Source organism: Rhipicephalus sanguineus, chromosome 1 (assembly GCF_013339695.2).
Source record: "Rhipicephalus sanguineus isolate Rsan-2018 chromosome 1, BIME_Rsan_1.4, whole genome shotgun sequence".
Taxonomy (NCBI): domain Eukaryota; kingdom Metazoa; phylum Arthropoda; class Arachnida; order Ixodida; family Ixodidae; genus Rhipicephalus; species Rhipicephalus sanguineus.
The window spans coordinates 308971287-308990560 of NC_051176.1; the positions used below are offsets into that span (position 1 = coordinate 308971287).

Sequence of the window (19274 nt, forward strand, 5' to 3'; positions counted from 1 at the left end):
GATCGCTGACGCATACCTTGCTTGCGCACCATGCTTGCTGTTCAACTGATTGTTATGTGTAATAGAAGTTGTGTGTGTACGGTAATTGGAAGTTGTGCGCGACGTATTTGTCTTGATTCGGAACGCCAGCAGCCAAACGCATATGGGCGAATTGGCGTGCGGTAGGTAAGGTGCGTCTTATCTTGCGATACGTAGAAAATAGGCCATCGATAATGATTGACATCACCACTAAATTGTTTCATTTACTATTTCTTTTCTCCTTAATATTCCCAACGTTGCAGTGCATTTGCACATATTTTGATGTATTCCGACAAATAGTTTCTTCTTGCGTTGCCAGCGCGTAAACAGCTGGGGTTCGGTTTCTGCACTGCTGCACTTTTTTTTCATAATGCACTCTTATTAAAACTTCATCGGCACGGTGCTTTATGCTCTTTTCATCCGAAATAGCACATCCGGGAAAATTTTAAAGCTTCCGCAACGCAGTACGTATATGGACATAGGGCTCGCGTGGGATCTGCTTTTTTTTTTCTTTTTTGCTGTGACCATTTCTCACCCACTAACCAGTATTTTAGTGGTACGCTCGGCGCAATGCAGCATTAGCAACATTTTTTGGCAACTAATTTAAAAGTACGATTAATAGCATTGCCTTATACCAACTTTATAAGCAGAGTTCCACGCTTCTGTTTTGCGCAGTGGCAAATGATCATGCCACAGTTGCCTTGAAGGTATACCAGTAAACAGTTATTATTTTATCAAATCTTCAATTTCACTCTCGTGCGTGACACGCTTATAACTCGAGTAGCATACGTAATCTGTTCAACAGATCGGGGTATAAACAGCCGAGCAAATAGAAAGGTATGTATTGCTTTCAATATCGCTGACCATAGCGAACCGAAAAGGTGAAGTATCCTGTCTCCTGTCGCATGAGATCTTTTCCAGCAAAGTTTGTGTAGTTCATTGTAGGAAGGTGTGTTCTTCGAAGGGGACCGAATTCATTCCGACCAACTTTATGCAGCCACGTAGAACGGCGCTCTTTGACATTAATTTTTCCCACACAGCATGCAGAAATTAACAGGATTCTCAGAGTAGCTCACCAGTAACGTTCGATTGCTGGTGAGCTACTCTCTGGAATCTGCATGCAGTGGCGTAGCCAGGGGGTGGCACACAGCCCCCCCCCCCAACCCCCAATTTCTTTCCCGTGGAATACATAGCACGAAATGCCACTCGACCACATCTGCCTGCCAGGCCCCCACTTCAGATCAAGGAGGTGCCCCCCCCCCCCCGCCCCTCCCGAAAAAGAATTTTTACGCCCCAGTCTGCAAGGCCCGTATAAAAATGCGACGAAGTACTTCTAGGGACCGTGGTACTGCCAAATGTCTGGCCACGCTCTGCACTGAACGCGCCTGCACCCAAAGCGCTTGGAAGGGATATGGCGGCGAGAGGTCACGTGATGCGAGTAAGCCAATCGCGTCGGCGGCGGCGCGCGGAAAACAGATGCGATACTCTGAAATTTTTCCAGTGACTCTACTTCAAATGTACAAGCTGCGCCGCCCTGGCGAGCTAGCTGAGAAACATCTAGTAATACAGAGCCGCCGCGAGGCGTACGACGGCACGTTTCAACGTGCCCTCACATACCTCGTGGCACGTTCAAACGCTTGCTGAACGTCATTCGACACTACCGCGGCTTTTGCTCGATGTGCGTCGTTTTGTTGGTACTTTGGAACGCGCAAGACTAGCGAAGATCGGGACACTTCGCTGCGCTGTGGCGCAGCGGGCGAGCAGCGATGCCACCGATTATTCTCCGCTGCGGTTTCAGTGATGTGATGTGTACTTTCGCGAGAGTGTGCTGTCGAAAGGACGGAAGCTGTCCAATGCGAAGTATGTCTATGACGTGGAAGAAGCTGTTTTTCGCAGAGACAGCGATTGTGACCTTTCGGCGAAATGTCAAGCACCGTACGACGTAAACTTACAGGTAAGTGTGTTCAAACTGCGCTAGCAAGCTCGACGGTGTGTGCATTGTGCTCGTTGTGCGCCCGCTTTGAAATAAAATTAGTGCCTCAGGCAACACTGAGAACGTTCAGCCCAGTGAGTGACAGCTGTTCTGAGCGAGCATGTCACATTTACGAAATCTGTAGTTACAGCTCTTGCACAATATTACAGAAGCTGTTTCGCTAGTACGCTTTCCTTCACGGTGTTTTTAACGGCTTGCATGTGCCCACTAAATGCTCGTATCGCAGTCTCTAAAGAAACGTTTTTGAAGCAGACGGTCAAGCGTGAAATAAATGTAAAAAGGCCGGTGTAAAGTGGAGATCAGTGGTGTTAGCGGAAATACAAACATGTCGCAGGTCTCGTGCTTTAACGACGTCGACTCGCCATCGTCTGCAGACCGTTTGCAAACTTGCGATCGGCCGTCGTCTAAGCCTGATACTTAAAAAATGCCTTTGAGGAACCTAGTGGTAATTTGACTTCGTGGTGGTTCCGAGTTTGACATGCAGTGTGTGATCAGCAATGGAACATGCGTAGACAACACGGTTTTTCTAGCGGTCATGGATTTGTAACCGGTCTAAAGCTGTGCTCTAGACAGTGACGTATAATACCGTTTTACTCGAATGTAACGCGAGCTTATTTTTTCTAAATTTTTGCAACCTAAAGTCGACCCTCGCGTTACAATCGAATACCGAAATTCTATTTTTTCATCCTGGACGTAATGAAATGTCACCCCGGCGTTACAATCGTGGTTATGTTACAGTCCAGTGAATACGGTATGTGTAATGTACGGCGCGATGCTTACGCAACCTAAGCTGTCATGTGCTTTCTTTACCTTTTTCAAGGCCAGTTTCAAATAAAAGATTTGTGATGTTTTCCAGAGCGCCAACCCATGTACATCGGTGGAAAGCAAAGCCGAAGGGAGTCAACTATGCTCTGGACTATTTTTTTCACTTATTAAAGACATTTTTGATTGTGGCATTTGTGAATACAACAATACCGCCGGTCTCGACGCTTCTTTTTCCTCGTTTTATGAACGCGCACGGCGGCATGGTTCATGTTAGCAGCCACTCGTATTTGTTTGTATGCCCGAGTGTTTCCGGCCGTGCCCGGCAGGGCGGCGCACCCTGTCCGCGGAATCTGCAGTAGTCCCCCTCGCTGGCACATGTGCGGATGAGGTCACTCTCAGGCTCGGAGATGATGTCCTAATGGTGTGTGCGACGTACAGATACCTGGAAGTGCAGCTCTCCAGTGGACCGGAGCTGTTTGGCCAACAAGAGGAAACCAAGAAGAGCAAGCTACTACAGTGAAACCTCGGTGATACGATCACAACTCATACGAATTTCGGGGTGATACGAATTTTTCATTGGTCCCGGCCAAGGCCCATTGGCCTGCAATGTATTGTATTACGGTTGTTGCGAACCGATTTTCACCCAGCGACGTTTGATACGAACGTACGCTACCGCCCAGGTACGAAGAGGTGCTGTCCGCGCTGTCGCGGGAGGCGCGCCAAGCACGTGCGATCGCGGGAACGCAAGCGTGGGCATGCGCGCCGCACCGCCAAATCGTCAGAATCATGGTGTAAGAAAAACACTTTTCTTACGGTCAGAATAAGCCTTCATAAACGCGTCACGGCCTCCGAGATTGTGTGCGCGAATCTTTGAGGCTCTTATGTGCCTCCGTGTGCCTTCGCGTTTTGTATTACAGGGAACATAAGCGCGATGTTTTTTTTTTTTTTTTCTAACATGTCGACGCGGGCTGCTGTCGTTGTACTGTGTCTACACGTGCCTGCCTCGAGCATCAGTCATCCTATGAAAGGTGAACGAGGACCTAAAGAAGACTAGGACGGTCTTGGCGAAGGAGCCAGTCCTCACAACTTCAACATGCGCGACCGTTGAGGTCGCACTTGGGCGGGCACGGCCGTAAATCTCCCAAAAAACATCCCCAACCATAGGCGGAGAGTTTTCATTTTACCGGAGGGGGCGGGGGCCTGACTTGCTCTGCCACATTTCTCTCTCACTCTTCATGTGTGTGTATATATATATATATATATATATATATATATATATATATATATATATATATATATATATATATATATATATATGGAGAGAGAGAGAGAGAAGATCTGTAAGTGGAAGACTATAGATTTATTTTTCAATTTACACAAATACATCGATCCACCTCGTAACTCTAGGCTCGAAGCGAAAAAGGTCGCGTAGGCGACCTTTTTCGTTGACCGCGTCGCGTAAAATCGATTCACGCTATGCGTGGGGTTAGGCTTTACTTTGTTAAAACATGCGCCACACAGGAGACAGTAGGCTAACGCTATCACGGGAAGCTTTCATTATATGCCAGTGAGTTCAATTCAAGATGACCGAAAGTAATTCTGAGATGGTAGCAAACACCATTGCTACCACTACACCTTGTGCGAAGCTGCGGTTATGAATATGGACGAGTAATGGAGTTGCTCATTGGTGGCCGAACTTTCAGCAAAACCCTTTACTGATAAATCAAAACTGCGTACAATCTTTTCTCGGCACTTTTATAAGTAGGCATGTCGAAGGGTACCAATATGTAGGCAACCAAGAAATTACCCGTTTTTTATTGGCAAGTTTGTGCGAAAGCGTTCACTGACTGACTGTGTCGGGATTGCATTGTATTCTCAGTATCATTTTTGTGTTCTCAAAACCATTCACTACGGGGTTCAAGACAATTAGAGCGCAGCTCCTATAGGCGTCCATTCCTGCGTTGAGCGGTATCGCCGTTGGCGTCGGCGGCGTAACCGATAGCGCGAACGAGGACGAAAGAGAGAGAACGCGGAGCCTGTCGATATCACGAGATACTGGCCTCTAACCTCGCTTTCTTCTGTCGTGCACTGCGGCTGGCTTCGCTTGTCGCGGGGCTGTGGGCGTTTCACTTGGTTCGCGACAGCTGCAATGCACAGAGTATGTAGTGTGCGTAGCACTCGAGCGCTGGAAGTTTCTGTGGCAATATGTAACGAATGTTACCTTGCTACAACTGCGGATAGTCAAAAGTCACTGTATATGCTACCTTTAGGTAGCAGAGTAGCGCATCGGTGCGGTTAGCAACCACAGCTATGCGGTGAAGTCGCACTTCGTTTTTGCAGGCGACATGCCTACCGTGTCGCCGATTAACCTGTCTGGCGTGTCGAAGAACGGCGATAAACATTGGCTGTCGATGGCTAGTGTTAATTCAGTTCGCTGCAGCGGCGGCGTCGAGAAATAAGAATATTGGCCCAAGCGGCAGCTTCTCCGCAATGCATGGTTGCTAGCGGCGTTGGAAGACAGATGCGCAACTCTGCTACCTAAAGGTAGCATATACAGTAACTCTAGTCAAAACTTCAAACACAGCTGGCGTTGCCCGAACACGAGGCTGCGCTCAGCGAATTAGGCAGTATCATAATCGCCGTTGAATTCTTTAATTTGTCATAGATTAAGTCGTCGCTTCAGCTGTTCATCAGCACAGTATATTCTGCACGTAAAAATCCGTTTGAGGGCCATTTTTCCATTGAATGTTTGACTTGTCACTCGCCCATGTGCCGAACTTTAAATGGCTGAAATGAAAAAGAAGCGGGCATAAACAGCCTCCTGTGAAATACCTGCCAGACAGGACGACCCGGGGACCTAAGCCAAGCTCTTAAAAAATACCCTGGGCCGGGGCCAGGGGGGCTCTGCCCCCCCATGAGGCAGTCCGGGGGGGGCCCAAGCCCCCCAGCCCCCCCGTACTCTCCGCCTATGTCCCCAACACTTCCGAAATAACACAATCATAACACAGGACCGTGGTTTAATAATTTTCTGGCCTTGATCCATCGCGTCAAGGGGCGTCTTTTGCTACTTTCGATGCAGTACTCCAGTGTCATGCAGAAAAGCATACTAACGTTTGGAAGGGGCTACTGCTGTCGCTGGTCACAACGCACCTGGTTCATTAATTAAATGCGCGCGTACGGGCCGTATATTTACGAGAGCTGGTATGATTGCCGACATCAAAAAACTTTACTGACAATCATACAGGGTTCTTGCTGACGTTGCTGCGGCCCTGAAAAACAATGAAAATGTGCGCCAGCTTTCTTTTGTCGCATGCTAATTTTTCATGCTTTCTGGTGATACGAATTTCAGATGATACGAATATTTTTGATGGCCCCGTGAGATTCGTATCACCGAGGTTTCACTGTATTTGAGGCGAGAGCTGGTGCACTCCGCACACTTGTACGCCTTAAGGCTATTAGCAAGGACGTGAGTGATGTGCGGTGTCGTGTGTGTGGTCTACAGGACGAAACTATCGAACATGTGGTACTGCGGTGTGAGGGCATTGGCCCAGCGATGACGGATGGTGCCTCTCTGGAAACTGCTCTGGGCTTCGAACAGGCCGGCGGAGACGACGGTCGGCATAGTGTGGACAGAGCCGCGGTCGCAGCGACAAAGGGCCGCCTCGAATGCTGGCGAGCGGCTGTTGCGGCGAGACATTCTTGACTGCTGCCTAGTCAGAGCGGCTCCTGTTTCTTCCTCTTCCCCCCCCCCCCCCGTTCTTTTTTTTCCCCTACCGTTTTACTGAAAAAAAAAAAACAGGTAATAAGTAGAGCTTCATGTTTGGCTAGGGCGTGGATTCCACGTCCACCCGTTGCGAAGGGTTGGCCACAAAGTCATCATCATCAACTCCAGCGCTGGTGCTGAGCCGCGCCTAGTGTGGATTGCTCCATGCGTCGTCTGCTAGCCACGTTGTGTTTGCATGTGCGCGTACGTCATGCAGGTCCTCAAAAGGCGGTTTGTTCCGCTGCGTTAGTGCAACTTTAACCGCACGAACGTATGCCTAACATGATGCAAAGAAGCATTTGGCCTGGATCGGCTGTATATGAACTGTAATAAGATCAGTGAGCGCACTTGTCGAGAGTGCTGTGTGTGGCCGTCGTACCATCCGTTCACGAGAGTCATATCAGTGTAGGTGCCGCTCTGTGGTTCAAGCGCACTGCAAAGTGAACTTGGCGTTGTCCTAAAGATGAGAAATATTAAATCTGATGTGAACATAGCCTTTTAGCAGCTCGGTGGTAAAAAAAGGCTCTCATGCAGTTGCGCGTTATGGTTAGGTGTTTAACTTCGGGACTGTCGTTTATAGGTTACGCGACGAGCTTTAGTTGTGTACGGTCCTGGCCCCATGGATGGAAGAATTTTACAGTGATGCTACCGAGGACTTCTGATTTGGAGCAATTTTTGGAGCAGCAAAATTTCCGTTTTGGAGCACTTTGGAGCAGCAAAATTTTCATCTTGGAGCACTTTGGAGCATATAATTTTGCATCTGGGAGCACTTTGGAGCAGCGAATTTTACATCCTGGAGTGCAATACAGAAGCATATTGCATTAACATTCAAGCACCTCAGTATTATTATGGGGCTCTTATGAAGGCTAGAAATATTTCGATTCATTGCAAATCTCATGGAAAAAATCATCCCAGGAGCATAGGCGTGCGCACAAGGGGGGGGGGGGGAGGGCCCCCCCCTTATCACCTAAGAGGGGGGGGGGGGCGCAAAATCTTCCCCGTACATTGACCCTTGCGATAGCAATTATATGGACACTCTCGGCGGATTTTTGCCGTCGCCGTTGCCGCAATTTTCCGTATAAAATCCAAATTAATAACATCACCACGCGCATTCTAGCCGCGGGTAAAAGCTCGCGAGCGCTGGCGACGAACGCGGCTGAAGCGGAGATTAAACTAGCCGGCCGTCTGTCTCCGCCACACGGACAGCGCATGCGATAACATCTTCCCGCGTGCGGGCCTGCCGTCGATTGCTCATCAAACAGAGAGGAAACGCCCCGCCCGTCTTTCGTAAGGAGCATGAAGGGTCGCCAGGGAAGCGGAAGGGGGGGGGGCCGCATCGTTCGAAGGGCGCAGTCGCTTGCGCGCGCGCTATCTTGAGACATCAGGAGACGGCTCGTAAACTTGCTGTGCTCTCAACGCTTACTTCGCGTTTAGAGAACTCAGAGCAAGGAAACGCTTCGGTTCCTGGAGGGGCCATATTCCCTTAAACCAGCGTTTTGTTGAGTTATGCGAGATCGGATCCAAAAGAGTTAGCTGCTAGTCTTACTTCGTTTCACAATACAATTTTTTGGTATCGCATTCATTGCTTCACTCTTAAGCGAAACTGAGTTTTTTTAACCGTTAGCTATGACCCCCGAAAGCGAGGGGCGGACGTGTAACATGGCGTAGCCGCTTCACTGTGGGCCGTCAGCGACGGGCCCGCTACTGACAGCTGCGCATTTGCGGCTGCTCCGACCAGGAGATATGATTTTACTAATGAGATGACATTTTTAAAAAAGCAAGCAAAAAAATTCGAATTGGAACCCTAGCACGTGAGCTCGAAACGGCAGGGCCTTTTAGGGGGTATTTACCGCAGAGTGATTACAAACTCGGACGTGCTGGCGGAAGGAATTACGAAAAAGCTGTTCTGGATGAAGATCCATGGATAAAGTATATCTGAGGAAAAGTGTCAACGCGTTTCCACCGTTCGCGTGCTCTTCCATAAACGCGAAGCAAGGAAAATTAGATATTGCCCCTTATATCTACTGCGAGCGATCCCAGATTTCATTCCGCGATGTCCGGAAACAGAAGTGACAGACATTTTAGCGGCACTCATGTAGTTATTACTGAACACTGCTTTCCTTACGTGCCGTGCGACGCTTGAAACGAGCTATCAGCAGCGTTTCTGGAACAGACGACGTCCGCCGATGAATCGCCGTCGCACTTTCTCGCTACCGATAGGCGTAGACGTCACGAGCCTCTGCGGAGAGCGCGTTTTGCTGTCGAGCCGACTTGCAGAACAGAAGCTGCGTCGGCACCGTGCATGGCATCGTGGCTTACTCGGAACGCACGCGCGAGCGCTATTTATTCAGCGGAATAATTCTTGGTCCATGATTGCGACTTTATTGGCAGCCCCAAGATCGAGCTGCACATGTTCTGACGCGCCGGCGGTGCGATTGCCGGTGATAGACGCCTCCAAACCCGAGACTTTGGCGCAGTTTGGCGCAAATTTCGTCGATATTATCAGGATGGCGCAGTAAATAGAATTTGGCGCACTTTGGCGCAGTTGGCGCAGGAGTGGAATCACTGATTTTATTGTTTGTCCGGCAGATTAACGACCCGGGGCTCAGGTCTCCCATGTCGGGACGTCAAGGCCTTGCCTCTCCGCCGCTTCACGGGCCTGCTGGACTGCCCAGAGTCGGTCCCACTACACAGAAATATTTCTGTCAAGTCACGCCTCACACTTCGTTACTTAAAGTGTCCCCTAAAAAGAACAGAAAAATAGAATAACACGGAAATCGCAAAAGTTGCCTTACGCAATTTTAATTTGTGGCGAAATTTATAAAACAAAACACCCGTGTACTTAGCCCTGATGGTCAAAATTAATCCAAACAGCGTACTTTACATTTATGTCGTAGTAATTTCATGCCGAGCCACATCTTTTTTTCTTTGCATTATCTTGAGCGCTTGTGTTGCGTTGTTATAGATGGACGGAAGGCAGCGGACATTATTCGCGTGAAAGAACAATGTTAACAAAAATTAGCCGAGATGGGAGCTTTTCCAGCATATGAGCTCCTAAAACCCCCATGCCCCAATCATTTACTCCGTGCTAGCGGAGTGAAGTCGGCACATGTCGTCGTAAAACGCCCCTTGCTTAGTGAGGGAGTTTACGAACGACATGACCTTGTTAAACTCCCCACGGAGTTTTAGATCACGTGGTTAGAAACTCTCTATGGGAGGTTTAAAAAGTATTTTTGGCCGTGACGTGCGTGTCACGTGGTTAGAAACTCCCTATGGGAGTTTTAAAAACCATTTTTGGTCGTGGCGTGCGTGCGTGTGTGAATGTGCTTGTGTACGGGCATCTGTTTAGCACGCCGGTGTGAAGCTCCAGTGCCTTGTGTGGGTCGCCGTGTGAGCATTGTCGACAGACAACGAAATTATCAGTGCAGCGAGGATTTGCAACGGCCGGCCGAGACAAGTTCAACTCGCGCCAGCGTCCGACCGCGAACACATCGAGCTGGCTGTCGCGTGTTTATTCTCCCGTCAAGCGGCAATGCCCATGCACACGAGTGCAAGCCTCCGACACGCCACGGATACCTCGCTTCAACGTGCCCAGTGGCGCACCGACGGGGGGGGGGGGGGGGTTCGGGGGTTGTAACCCCCCCCCCCTGAGGCCGACCAACCCCCCCCCCCCCCCCGTAACTGCCCCGGTAGTCCAAGGTTCATATCCAGAGGTGTCCTGAGGTCGACTTTTCCTGACTGGCTCTAGAAATGTGTTGTATTCACTCATCTACTCCTAAATTGAGGAGTGCTCTATGGCGTGCTCTATGGCTCTGCGTTCCTAAATTTCCAGGGAAGCAGCTTTCCAATAATAATATCTGGGGTTTAACGTCCCAAAACCACGAAATGATTATGAGAGACGCCGTAGTGAAGGGCTCCTGAAATTTTGAACCCCTGGGGTTCTTTAACGTGCACCTAAATCTAAATACACGGGCCTCAATCATATTTTCGCCTCCATCGAAAATGCAGCTGCCGCGGCCGGGATTCGATCCCGCGACCTTCGGGTCAGCAGTCGAGCGCCATAACTTATCACTAGACCACCGTAGCGGGGCGCAGCTTTCCAAGAAAAAATATGCTTTCACGGGTTGTCAGTCTGGCCCCTTTTTTATTTTCTTGCCCCTTTGATTACTACAATAGAGCATATGCCACGGCAAATATAAGAATGGAACACATCGAGGGACGAGCTCTCATTTCACTCCAGCCGCAACCAAAAATATTTCTCAGATACGTCTAAACGACTGTTTTTCGATCGTCAAGAGATCCTACGTCATAATTTTTCTCTCTCATATAAATTTCATTGAACGAGAATTCAATTCGCCCTTAAAACATAAGACTCTCGGCCGTGTTTGGATGTTCCCGTAGCCTGAAAATGAAACTCTGCAAAAACACCTACACAAGTCGATATCTTCGGTTTTCTTCAGACCCCCCCCCCCCCAAAAAAGCGGAATATATTAGTCTTAGACATTAATACGAAGAGCCGGAACATACTGCAGCGCACAACGTGAAAAAACAAAAGAAAAACAGATGATATATTCAAGAAACTCACCAAGAACAGCTACGGAAAGTCATTTATTCAGAAAGCAGTTCACTTCCAAAAACACGACGCAAGCTGATAAATCCAGCAACACCCCCCCCCCCTTTCCAATCAATGCCTCAGTCTCTACAATCCGAGTAGTGATCGAAACCATCGCTCCCAATGACCGGCCGCCGAAAGAGAAAATTCAAGACACCAGCTGAACCGAGAACCTGAAAGAAAGGCGGGAACCAATTTTGCAAGAGATCGCAACTCATAGCCGAAGATTCCGAGGACGCGGACCGCCGAATCAATTTTCCTGAAACAACAGTTTTCGCAGTTGAAACGAACTACCGGAATTGAATCCTGACATATGTTAACGACCCAAACAACGTGAACCGCGCTCAATGCAACCTACCCCTTGTGTACAGCACACAAAAAAAAAGAAAGAAAAAAAGAGAGAGAGAGGCATCTGCGTACCCACTTCGACGCGTCCGTCTAAAAAGCTCCCCACCCCCTTCAGTGTTCAACTCATGCCTTCCGGTCAAGCCCTTGCACTGCTCTGTTCTTTTGCCGACAAGCACCGCCGCCGCCTGAAGCACCCTTCCATACCCGCCGAACAAAAGAAGCCCTATTCATGTGTTTCCCTTCCTCAAACTCCGAAGAGGGAACCGTATGGTTTCGGGACAATGCTCACTCAAATTTTAAAGATAAGAAGGCGTCGGCGGCATCTGATCCATCCGCCAAGCTTCGACGCACGTGTTTTCTATTTTCTTCGGGGCTGCTGGTGAATGGTACCGTCTGTCGCTTAATGGCTGCAACGGAGTTGTCGCGCATTTTTTTTTTTCTGAACCTCGTTGACAGCGGACGAACGAGACGTGTTAGTGCGGCGAGAAGAAAGGCCACCTCGCAAGCGGCTCGTTCATTAAAGCGACCGCGAACCCAAGGAGGCTGTTTCTGAGCAAGCCTTGGAGCAACTAGTGTGTGCGTCGCCAGCCATTGTCGCAGCATCGCACGCACACAGTGACTCTAAGCATGCCCACGGCCGGTCTGGAGGCGCGCGCCGGCCGTGGCATGCCATGCGGAGTCTGGCCGTCACAAAGATGGGAGGAGCAAGAAGCCGTGGCAGAAGAAGTAAATGTTTTTAACGACATCTGCTAAGAAAAAAAGAACCTTGGGAAAGTGCGGAAGGTCTGTTGGGGCGGCACGTTTTTTTTTTCTCAGTAAACGTCTCTCGCCCTCTCTTTTTACTACTTCTTTTTTGCATGTACATCGGACGGAAACTACAAAGTTTGATGTGCACACATGCGTGCACGTTCAGTTTGCTTGCTAGAACTTGTTGCTGTGTTTGCTGCGTGAATCTGAAGCCCTCTCTCGAAGCGCCAGTCGAACGACGCTATGGTCGAACACATCCTCACCTACTACCCAAAAAGGATTTCGTGTTCATATTCAAGCGACGCAGCAACAACACCGGAATGCCCAATTACGTCCATAGAGGAACCGGTAACTCAGCAGATATCGTCGTCTCATGCGTCCATTAACCAGTCAATTTTTACTAAGGATGGTTCAGCCGCCGAACCTATATGCGCCGGAGTGACCTGGGAATCTACGCTGGAAAGTCAGTAAGTGCGGCTCTAATGCAGTTTATCCGTGAGCTGAGAATTGTACTGTACGTGTGCTGCATTGAACTGTAGATGCTATTTATAATCAATACTATGTAGTTTATAAGTAATATTTATGGTGCGCTTTGAAATTTATTGTTTGGTGAGACTCCAAGGAAGCGTAGGAAATTGTCAGCTGCAGCGTTTTTTAAGAGTTCAAGTTGCCATGCATGCGGGCTTGTTCGTATGGCATTTTCTTATTACACTGGTAGTGCAAATACACGGGACACAAGAAACGCACACGAACACACACACGGCGCTGGGTGTCTTCATGTGCCTTTCTTGCGTCCTGTTTGTATGCGCTACCTACCATAGTAATAAAGTTTTAACATCATTGCGCGACCGCCAGCCAGCCGACATGTCGGTTCAATTTGTAGTTTATTTTCTACGTGCACTGCTCCACTGAACGGTTTTTTGGCCTTGTCAAGTTATTTCAAGACCTTTCTGTAAAACGCTGAATAATCATCATCATAATTCATGTTATTATTATTATTATTATTATTAGGTATTTTATTTGTTGTCGCATTACTCCAGCTGAAGCAAGGAAATGTCATATTATGCAATGTGCTTGCCCCCCCCCCCGCACTCCTGTAATCTTGTCAGAAGTTCAACCCCCCCCCCCCCCCCCCGAGAGAAATCCTGAGTGCGCTAATGAACGTGCCGAGTTACGAAGAAGTGCGAAAAATAATTTCATCGGTAACAAAGGTAAGCTGTTGCGATCGTCAGCGGGTTGTTTCTGGAGTTTCACCGGCTAAAACTTCGAAGCAGAAAGAAGTAGGCTTCGCTACGTCGTCGGCATCAAGCCGGCCGGCGGCCAGTGTGAGAGCTGCGCCGGCGACGCGCTCGCCCCGGCCACCGGCAACGCTTGCTTCTCGGAGTGTCACTGGTGTCACCGAACCGATGTTTCACCGGCTGCAACTTCTAAGCGGTAAGAAGGCTTCGCTACGTCGTCGGTACCAAGCCGGCGACAAACTCGCACCGCCACACCGGTCACCGTGGTGAGTTCTACGAGCTCGCACCGGCCACCGGTGAAGCAAAGAATATGTTTCACAGAAAATAAAAGCTGCTGGAATGAATAAGTCTAAATTGTCTCTTTTGCGCCATGCAACCACCGCTGTCAAACGTCTAGCGAGAAGGCGAGCGCTGATACGAGACAGATTGAACCAACATGCGACCGCCGATGCACTGCGAGCAACAGGAACCGCGACTACGAGCCGTCTCGTTCGTTGTAAGTGCATCGCTCCGTAGCTTAACGCGGATAGCGGCAGTGTGTGTGTAAAATAACGGCGACGAAAACTGTACAGCAGCAAGCAATTTGTGATCGCGAGCTGTCGTTCATCCTATAGCCGTGCCGTACTCCTGGGAGAGGCCTAGCGACGCCGTCGGCCACAACGCGGTATACCGGCGGGGCGACGCGGTTCTTCGCCGGTGTTGCTCGTGAATGTGTGCCGCTGAAGCGTTCGTGCACGGCCGCTCGTGGTTCGTGTACGATTATGTGCATTTTACAGACTCACGCACAGTACTGCTAAGGCGGATACACCTCATGCGACAGAGTGGCAGCTGATAATCAAAATTCGCTAATTAAAAAGGCGTTGAATGTTAGGCGGGTTTATAGTAAAAGATAGGTGTGCCTCAGTGGTATCTATAAGGCCACCGCAAATTTACACGTACGCCATGAATGTTTGTTGCTTAATTACACGGAAAAGTAGTGTCCCATCTGAGCTACATTCGAGGTCAAGATGTGGTGCCTATATATACTCGGTGACCAAAGTTTGGTTGTGAAGCGTGGGTGGCGAGCGGTTGTCAGTGTGAGTGTTGTATTACTTTGCGAATGTTGTGTGCATGTTTGTGTACGTCTGATCGAGTTTGCGTGTTTCGATGCTAATTTAATTAAAGATTCTCAGGCGCATGGTGCGACAGCGAAAAGCATTTTTTTCGATGTAAAAATTTACTCCCATACTTACCTGGAAAAGCTGCCCATGGATGTAAACAAATACTCCCCTCAGTCCATCCAAAACCTCCGTCCTTAAGGGGGGTAAATTTTTTACTCCCCTGGACGGAGTATATAAAACTCCCATCGGGGCGTGCGCTAGAGGACAAGTCCATTTACTCCCATCTCGGCTCTTTTTTGCTTACAGTGAACGTACTAGTACTTTGGTCCCGTGAAGTAACCGGACCTTTGTGCCATTACTGCCGTGCAAGTAGTCAATCGAAGAAAGTTCCGTGCTGTACAGATACCTTTGCGTACTGTTCAGGGGCGCAGCCAGAAATTTTTTTCGGGGGGGGGGGGGGGGGGGTTCAACCATACTTTATGTATGTTCGTGCGTGCGTTTGTATGTGCGCGTGTATATATACTCCAGCAAAACTGAAAAATTTCGGGGGGGGGGGGGGGGTTGAACCCCCCAACTCCCCCTGGCTACGCCCCTGGCACTGTTACTGGAATAAAAACAAGCGTGTGCGTGTTAAACATCTCCGTAGCGCTAAAGCGCTGTCAGCCACATAGCTTTCCTCAGTAAACCTATCAACTGTCCAACATTTCATGGAGAACTGAATAATAAATGCGGATGAATATTTGAGTACGCAGTGCACAAATTGCTGTTTGAACTCATCGCGCAGAAATACGGGCTTTCTTTTTGTTGGGGGGTATTTAGATGATCAAGGAGTAAATATTAATTCAGTCGCGCTACAGCAGTGCGTAGTAGGTGGAACAGAAGCTAAACACGTACAAATAAAGCAACAAGAAAAGGTCATCCATTGCGAAAACGCCGACTGTTGCTGAAGGCGAGCAACCCGTTCGATGGCAGAATGCGCTTCTCTCACAAGTAATAGTAACGTTCTGCGCGCTTCGTGCATTAATTCGGGTATGAAGAGCGCACATATTACCAGAAAGCTGCAGTCAACGCATTTAGTTTGCCGGAAATCGGGCCAAATTGCTCACAACGAAGCGCTGTTTTGTGCGTTAGTATACGCGCCGATAACCGCCTATCCACACTAGCGCGGCGACGGTGCTGCAACCTGTAGCCCGATCTCGCGGCGAATAGCGCTGCGCGCGCGCCGGCGCCAGTGTATCTGCCGCGGCTACGACGTCACTCCTCTCGAATGCGCAGACCGGCAGCGGCGAGTCACGCGCGGCGGTGGCGGAGAGCGCGTGAGATCGCGGTGGCGGAGAGCCAGCTGTGTGCATTACTCATCCTTGCGCATGCGCAGCACGGCTCATGAGGATCCACGCGAAATCGGCTCCGGCTAGGCAAGTGTAGCTAACGCTACAAAAGGGCTGTCACATGAAATCGAGTGGTACGTGGCAACACAAAACGCGCACAACGGGACACTATGGCAACTACGATATACACGACGTAAACGAAGTTGCAGGCTTTAACACGACGCGGAAACCGGCGCAATCGGCCGCGAGCGCACTCTCGAGTGTTGGTGCTGATATGGTGGCGCCATCTAGTAAACCAGCCTGCAAACGCTCCTTTCCGCGCACAGTAAATTGCATAAATAGTCTCGTATTCTTTCGTAAAATATTCAAAATAAACACAAAACAATATACGCACGTTTTTAATTGTGCAAATGCTTGTTTAGGATTGATATGTGATGGCAATAATGACAACGTTCCAAGATGTCAGCGTTCAACTTTTCCTCTATGCTGCAACATGATCGCTGCAGTCTTCTCGTGCGTTTAGGTTCCTAGAAGCGCTCTGTTGCTCTGTGGTCTGCGGTTTTCAACATTCACCCTCTACTCTTAACTTTTCGGGAAAAACTCGCTAGTTCCATTAAAAACGCGCTAGCTTCGCGCCGCGGCCGCCAGGGGCGCTGGCCGTTTGTACCCATAGAGTTACTGTATATGCTACCTTTATGTAACTCTATGTGTCCACAAAAGCTGGATATGCTTTCGCTGGTGCCTGCATTTATACACCTCTCGTTTCACAATAAAGTTTAATTGAAAGTTTGCGCTTGTCTGCGTCCCCTCTTGTCCTTTGTGTTGCTTCCGCGCTATTACGCTTCTGATCAGGACCACCAACTAGCCCGATCTGCCACCCTTCTTAGTTACCGACCCCCTGATAGCGATTCGCATAGGTGTGCGCAGGGTTCCCCTTCAGGGGGGGAGAGGGGGGAGGGGGGGGGCGAAGGTTCATCGCGGCGCCCCCTCCCCCCTCCCTATTCAGTCAATGTATGGGGCAGACTTTGCGCCCCCCTTTTCATAGGTGACTGGGGCGCAGCCGGCTCCTTTAGAGTGACTCTAGGCTCCCCCCCCCCCCCCCCCGCCCCCGTGCACACGCTCACGGCGATGCGCGACTCAAAATGCACGGAATGACGAATAACTATCTGCTGTATTGATTAATATATTAGTATCCGAGTTTTCCTTGATTATCGGCTTTGTCAGCCCTTCCCATGTTAGCTGCAGATTTTACCTTTCTGTATGATTGATAATCTGTTGTGTTTGCCCTAAAGCTGGGTTTGGTCATGTTTGTGCACGTTATAGATGAGTGGCTCAACCAATAAACATCAGTTGATAGTCGTGCCGTGTTGTGTCCGTTTTGTATGCCTCTGTCTGTGTCTGTCGCGCTGCTAGCCACAACAGAAATTATGAAGCTTTCTTTAAAGAAATGGTCTTGACAGACCTTATGGATTGTTCCATTCCAGCGATGTTACTTTGTTGAAATTGCTACTACAAAGGGGCAGTGGCAATTAAAAATATGCTTGAGCATGAAGAGCGACACAAAATAGCACCGCTGCATGGCTAAGTGGTTTCCAACATGACTTAAGCTTTTGCTTTTCTTTCATCGACTCTGTAGAGCAGTGTTTGGAGGTACTTATAGTGTTCGTTGCAACAGTGATAGTATTAGCTATTATAACCTGTTTGAGACACCACCACTACGCAGTGCTGGTTTGCAGACAAAGCAATATCAGCTATTGACCCCTTATCTATCAGTTAAGCTGGGAGTGTGTATTCAATCGGTATATCAAATTGTTGCATTATGTTTAAATGTTTGAAATTGTTCTAAATGCATAAAGAACAGTTAAAAAAAACGAGGTGCTACAACTATTATTGTAGCTGATTGCAGGTACTCCTGGTGCTTCTATCGAACTGCGTCATCAAGTAGGTCAATACCGGATGAACATGAGCTGCCTACTATCGTGGGCATTTTATGATGTACTGGCCAAGGAGCTCTAATCTGGTTTATGTACAGGGTCATGAACCGTGTTCGCCCGAAGAGTGGATGACCCTGTACACTTGTCTGCGTCGTTCAAAACAATTTAGTCATGGCATTTTTATCAGTGCAACAATCATGAAAGTACAGGCAAACAAAAAAGAAAGGATACAGTATTCCTGTGGCAGTGCGCCATGCTCTAAGCAGGCATCAAGGAAGAGGGCAGCTCTTTCCACCATTCGTGCAGCATGGAGAGTCTGGAGACAACGAGCGTACTGGCCAACACTTAGCAACACCAGGACTGCTTTGCCCTGTTTCAAAATTATGGACGCCGTGTTGACAAATGGAAAGGGCACTTCCATTTACTGTTTTTACCTTCTGGTTCAGCTGGATCAGATGCTCGGCCCACTTGCTAATAACCTCGCAGTTGGTGGCATCACTGAGAGTGCACTGCAAAAGAATATGGCATTGGACACACTTAATGGCAATCAAAAGTTCTGTAGTACACTTCTCGAAGAATCTATTTCATTAGAGGTAAGTTATCTTTAACTGAGTGTCACTAATGTAAACACCAGCTTATGTCACTCTGTAATATGCACGTTAGAAAATAAAAATAACTTAATCCCATGTGAATAGTACAGAGTACAGTTAAATCTCAATATAGTGAAGTTGGTAAAAGCGGCACTTTACTTCATTTTATCGAAATTTTGTTAAACTGAAATTCGACCTTTTATACAAGGCATAGTTACCGAAGGCTTCATTTTACATTGAAAATGCCACAAGAATGCTCGACCAATACGGCAACCTGAAAAAACTTTTTTTTCTTGCGTGAAAAAACCAATTTTGTTGAGCCTGGGGTGCAGCAATCACAATTAGATGCCTTGCCAGAGTGTCACGTGTAAAAACGAAACGAATGCAGGTTGAACGCACTGTGCAATTCCACTTATTGTGCTGCTGCGGCTTGTCATCAAAACCTCGCGCGTTGCCCATGCAGAGCAGTGCGACACCGATGCTATCATGTTGCCCAGCCAAGCCATTTGCTCGACACGAACGCGCAACTTCGAAAACCATCGCACATTAGCAAAAAAAGAGTCACAGTTCGACCACGAGGGCGAGATAATGAATCCGATAACAAGAAATAGGAATTTTATACGAACGTAGGCTAGCAGCTCACTCCTTCAGGAAACGCAGCTGCTGCAGTAAGACCTATCTATGTATTGCTCAGGGGCAGATCCAGGTGATTACCTTTGAGGGGGGGGGGGTACAAAGGCTGACGCCACCGCCTACGCAGTGCATTTTAGGGGGTGACACAGATTTACAACAGTCCAGAGGCGATTACGGCGGCGCCTAAAGGGGTATTCAGACGGGA

At 48.7% G+C, this 19274-nt stretch overlaps 1 protein-coding gene across 3 annotated transcripts in view; it reads right to left on the minus strand.

The window, feature by feature from the left end:
- The window catches only part of LOC119379425 (WD repeat-containing protein 11), a 448867-nt gene that overhangs the window by 20571 nt on the left and 409022 nt on the right, over positions 1 to 19274 (minus strand). For all 3 annotated transcript variants that reach the window (XM_037648735.2, XM_037648734.2, XM_037648736.2), the window contains 2 exons: positions 18281 to 18355; positions 18078 to 18216 (listed from right to left, as the gene is read on the minus strand). In XM_037648735.2, coding sequence (XP_037504663.1) covers positions 18078 to 18216; positions 18281 to 18355 — 214 coding nt within the window. The remainder of the gene's footprint in view (positions 1 to 18077; positions 18217 to 18280; positions 18356 to 19274) is intronic.